The sequence below is a fragment of the Ammodytes marinus genome, assembly GCF_949987685.1.
Source record: "Ammodytes marinus genome assembly, chromosome: 13".
Taxonomy (NCBI): domain Eukaryota; kingdom Metazoa; phylum Chordata; class Actinopteri; order Uranoscopiformes; family Ammodytidae; genus Ammodytes; species Ammodytes marinus.
In genome coordinates, this window is record NC_137217.1 from 4,803,568 (window position 1) to 4,808,714 (window position 5,147).

At 46.3% G+C, this 5,147-nt stretch overlaps 1 protein-coding gene across 1 annotated transcript in view; it reads right to left on the reverse strand.

The window, feature by feature from the left end:
• Window positions 1-592: 592 nt before the first annotated feature.
• Window positions 593-5,147, reverse strand: part of tcaim (T cell activation inhibitor, mitochondrial) — an 8,721-nt gene continuing 4,166 nt past the window's right edge. Inside the window, exons 4-9 of the mRNA XM_080038835.1 lie at window positions 4,224-4,393; window positions 3,645-3,742; window positions 3,387-3,478; window positions 3,057-3,289; window positions 2,726-2,857; window positions 593-1,594 (exon numbers count right to left, since the gene is read on the reverse strand). Of these exons, the coding sequence (XP_079894961.1) occupies window positions 1,369-1,594; window positions 2,726-2,857; window positions 3,057-3,289; window positions 3,387-3,478; window positions 3,645-3,742; window positions 4,224-4,393 (951 nt within the window). The 3' untranslated portion in view covers window positions 593-1,368. The remainder of the gene's footprint in view (window positions 1,595-2,725; window positions 2,858-3,056; window positions 3,290-3,386; window positions 3,479-3,644; window positions 3,743-4,223; window positions 4,394-5,147) is intronic.

The following is a 5,147-nucleotide window of genomic DNA, read 5'->3' on the forward strand; positions in this document are numbered from 1 at the left end:
TTTACCTGTGTGTCTCTTGACTAAGGACATAATGCAAAGAGGACATATTGACTGATCAACAAGAGAGAGTATTGGTTCTAAATGATCTACAGGAAGGGAGCACTGAGCCGCCTTTACAAGCACTATTTATATAGCAAAGAATCAGTCCTCGAGTACTCCTTCCTTTTTATAGATTTAGGAGCTAGTTTTAGCCCTAAAATGATTTGTGAATTACACTTATCCGAAAATATTTTTTCTTTTAAGAGTTACTCCTAGATCAGAAAGTTAGGAGCCACTTTGAACCTTAAGATGTTTATTTGAATATGTGCATACTGTTGAAGTCAGGTTATGAGATGAGGGGGAAAAATCCCCCAAATGCCTCTAGGAATCAACCCCGGAAGATCTAGTTTGTTTTTGGCCTTTTTAAGAAGTGATTTTGAGGGAAGATTTTCTTTATCACTTCAAATGTACATCAAGAAGCAATCTGCAATCATCGTATGTGGTTACATGTGAACACATGGACAGTAAGAATGCAAATGGTGGTAGACATCAAATACACACTGCACCAGCAATATTTATAAAAGTATATTTATTACAATACTGTATAGTCAAGTAATAATTGTGTGGACTTTCATTACATGATAGGCAGATTATTATTACATCATATTTTTTTTATCGTATGCACTGATGACATAACCATCAGTAAGTGTTGCTGAGAGTCCAGTGTTTCTCACTATGAGGTTTCAGACAAACAGTTCCGTCTGGATTCACTTCCGTATCTGAGAAGAAGCATTCATTTCACAGATATTGGACCTCGACAAAGTTCAAATCTAGGTCACGAGAGTACTCCACTTTCCTTTAGGTGTGGAACCGTAGCAGTGTTAATGTGAGAATGGGTTCGTAACCGTATCCACCTTGAAACAGCCCACCATCGAGCATCTTTTTAGTCCACCACATGCTGGATCACAGTCCTGGTTAGTAGTGCATTCATAACATGTTCCAGTCAAGGCGAGTCTTTTGTTCATCTTTGTGGATTGTCTGCTGCAGTGGTGAGTCTCCCCACAGTTCCCTTTCTGGTCACATGTTTGAATTTTATGTGCCACCCACCATGGCGCTGACCTCCGCTCATTGTCCCCTCAATTCTTTTTCTATTTGGCTTCCCCAGCGAGAGGATAAAGTGCTATTTGATTATTGGACATCTTAAAGTCATCTGCTCATCAACATTATTATTTGCCTCCAAAGGTTTCCCCTTGAGAACTAACATCTGTAGGGACCACCTGACGTCTAATCAGTGATCCTTTGCCAGAACAACATTAAACTTCTAACAATACTTTCTTTCCAACACTAAGTGGACTGAGTGAGAATCCTGCAGTATTGGGCCAGTGTGTCTCAGCTCTTCCAGTCCCAGGGCACACATAGGTCCCCGTCCTGCATGACAGAGTAGAAGTGAGAGACACAGATGTGCAGGCCCTGCAGCAGAGGGGAGGGCTGCTCCACCAGTCTCCTGCAGCACTGGATCATCTGGCTGGAGCTGACACTAGGCTCTTTGGACAGACTCCGGAGAGACATGGTCTGGAGACACAGCTTCACCACGGCTGCCTCCTCTACCTGCAGCCTGAACGAACACACACACACACACACACACACACACACACACACACACACACACACACACACACACACACACACACACACACACACACACACACACACACACACACACACACACACACACACACACACACACACACACACACACACACACACACACACACACACACACACACACACACACACACACACACACACACACACACACACACACACACACACACACACACACACACACACACAGGATCAAAACAAGTATGAATCACTGAAGCCTTGTTTCCACTGAGCGGTTCGGTTAGTGAAGGCTCGGCACATTGTTGTGCGTTTCCACTGTCACCCCTTCACGGTCGGCAGTGGAAAAGCAAGACAGATCTGGGGTTACCCTGGCCTACCAGATCTATGGTTACCGAACCATGCCAAACCGAACTGAGCTGCTCAGTGGAATTGAGGAATTACTACACGACAGCCTAAAGGCCAGGACACACCGCTCCGAATACCGACCGTCGCCAGAAAATGGAGTCTGCCGATGCAGGCAGCTTCATTCTCCCCGACACGGTCAAAAACATGCAAAGAACACACCGAGCTGACTACTGACTTGCCGTACGTTCTGTGTTGCGCCGGATGACATTAAGTAGCTGTTATCATAATGTGGGCCGGCATTATAACGGAGAGAATGCATGCTGCAGACACGTGCACACACACACACACACCTGTGGCCGCTCCTCGCCCAAACTACCTCAACTATTTCTGAAAACATGTGATAACGTCATGCACGGACAATCTAATGCTGTGTGCTGATTGTGTTTAGCCTACATAACATAATCCGAACATTCTCCGATTCTGTTGATAGCTTCCTAAATCATGTTTGACAAAAGTGAAACTTAATCCGCTGCCGTGGCAGAGACGGGCGAGCCCTCCACCAATCACATTGCTCCGGCTGAAAGACTGCCCGTCGCCGATTGAACATGTTAAATCGGCTGAAAGAAGCCCGACGACATCTACGACGGCCGACGTCACCGAACACACCAAACAGATTCATGTCCCCGCCCCCTCCAGACTCTCCGATGAGGTTCGACGCCCAATCATGGGGCCGGTGTGTCCTGGCCTTTAGAATAAAGTGTGAGGTTGACTTTACTGTTCTTTGCGTTGGGTGCGCTGTCTGGCCTCGCGGGCGTGGCTCTGGAGGAAGAGCTGCAGCTTGCGAGGGTCACAGCTGGTGGGGATGATGAAGTGGCCCATCTCATGCAGACTGGGGCTAGTGCGGTCACTGGGATGGACACAGAACAACCAATTATGTCTCACTCAAAGTACAGAGCAGTGTGTGATGTGTTTGAGGGATTCTTCATATGTAGGAAATATCACTTCCTGAGTCAGTTCTTTTAAAGTTATACTCCTTAACATTACCATCTATTTTATTGTCTTAAGTGCTATATAAATACATCTTATTCTAAATGAGACAGCGTTACTTTTCCAGCATCATGTTGAGGCCCTGCAGGCTCCTGGGGTGCAGGTGTAGGCGTGGGGACAGCAGGCTCTTGTGGAAGGTGTTGAGGGTGCTGTAGTGATCAGCCAGGGGCTGCACCGGGCCCAGCCGCTCCACGTGGACCACCTGGGTCCCCCCAAGCAGGAGACTGATCCTCTCCTTCAGCCAGGCTGTCTGCTGCTGCAAGCCACGGTAGCCTGACAGCTGCTCAAACAACTAGAGACACACACACACACAGTTAAGTATTTTGTAGGATGGCTAGGTTTAAGCAAAGTGCATCCAGAATGTGGATGTGGTATGGTCCCGTCCCTACTTTGGTCCACTGATGGTGAACGTCCATGGTTCCCAGTATGACGTGTCCCGATGCGTTCATTCCTGACTGGTCTCCAAACACAACAGTGTGTCCTGGAGAGGAAGGTGGAAGAGAAGAGTAATGGGAAAGTACCATAGATGGAATATAAAAGGAAAGTACACAAAGAGGACACATCTACATTAAGACTGGTTTATGGGGTGGACAGGGGAACCACTACTTTAGGTCCCATGCTATGATCAGAGTGTAGAGTCTCTTTACCTTGCAGGTTAGACAGCACTTTGGGGTTCTGTTGAGACAGTCTGCTCAGACTCTGGAGCTGGCAGCACCGGTGGGCCACTCCCCAGCTGCGCTGCCACCTGCAGGACACAACACAGTTATACACCCACAACACACATCATGGCCATATGTACCCTGCTTCTTCAGTTAACTTGTAACTTTCCCCAACAGGAGTAGTACTTCACTCCAATGAGAACCAAAGAGATAGGACGTTAGACATGGCAAGCTTTTGATTATTGTGCTATGAACGTGGCACATCAGATTGTTGATTCAGACAGGTGTGTGGAAGTGTTCAGATCCAATACAGTGTTAGTAACATCTCCCAAAGCATTTACTCAGTGTTCATCAGTGCTACTTCTAAGTATGGGTAAGGAGTTTTTTTTTTTTTTAAAGTAATTGATTGCAAGGATCACTGCATTTTAAGCAGTTTTTTTAAATGTTTTTTCTGGTCTCATTTATCCGTCTTTCTGTTTTTTTTTGCTGCAAATCAAATTGCTCCCCACGGGACAAATAAGGTTGAAGTTGAAGTGAATGGGACACAGCAGAGTTAGATGAATGTACCTGATATCAGCCAGATCAAACGTATTGCACAGCTCCTCCTTCAGTCTGCTCAGCTCTTCTCTGCGAGGAAGACTAGCGCTGTACTTCTTGGTCGCCTCGGGCTCGTTCTTTCTCAGCCACGAGCTGGGACACAGAACAGGCAGAATGGAAGCACTGTTAGAGAATACATTCTAGAACACACATATATAATCCTTATCTTTTATGTTGACAAACCCATGTAAGAGTATCACCAACTCTACATGTCCCCTCTGTATGCAGCTCATTGGTTTGTGTGACTACCACGTGTAGGGTCTCTTCCCCTGTTTCTATTCCTTTGTGTACTAGAGCTGATTGTTGACATGCTGTAGCTGTGTGTGTGAGTGTTATCTCATTGACTACACTTCCCAGCACCTTTAGCGCCAGGAGGTGACGTCATACACAAGTGCGACGGACTGCTCCTTGATTGACACAACCGGGCAGTTCGAGGGCCAATTGTTTGGACACAGTCACCTGAAGACACTGGAAGAGGGGCGGGGCTTGACAAGCTAGCTCGCGTCAATGAAAAGTCTCTTTCTTTTAAGCTTTCAACAACTTGACTGAAGGATCTCTCTTCCCCATCTCACACTACTGAACTCAATATCAAACGGAGTGAACTGGAGACTCAGGAGGGCTAGTGACGAGGCTCACGCATCATTGGACAAAAGGTGAGCATAGCAACATTTAGCGTCTGTCACCATAAGCTCTGAATGCCTTTTGTTCTTTATGTAATATTGCAGTAGCAGCAGTCCGAATAGCGGGTGCTAGCTCAGTTTGTTTCTCCTCATAGACAAGGCCCCGGTGATCCACTCACCCTCTTCTCCCCATACACTCTATACGTTACACTCATGACTATCTCCTTCTCTTCATTATGCATTACATAATGCTCATCTTAACAGACCAAATACT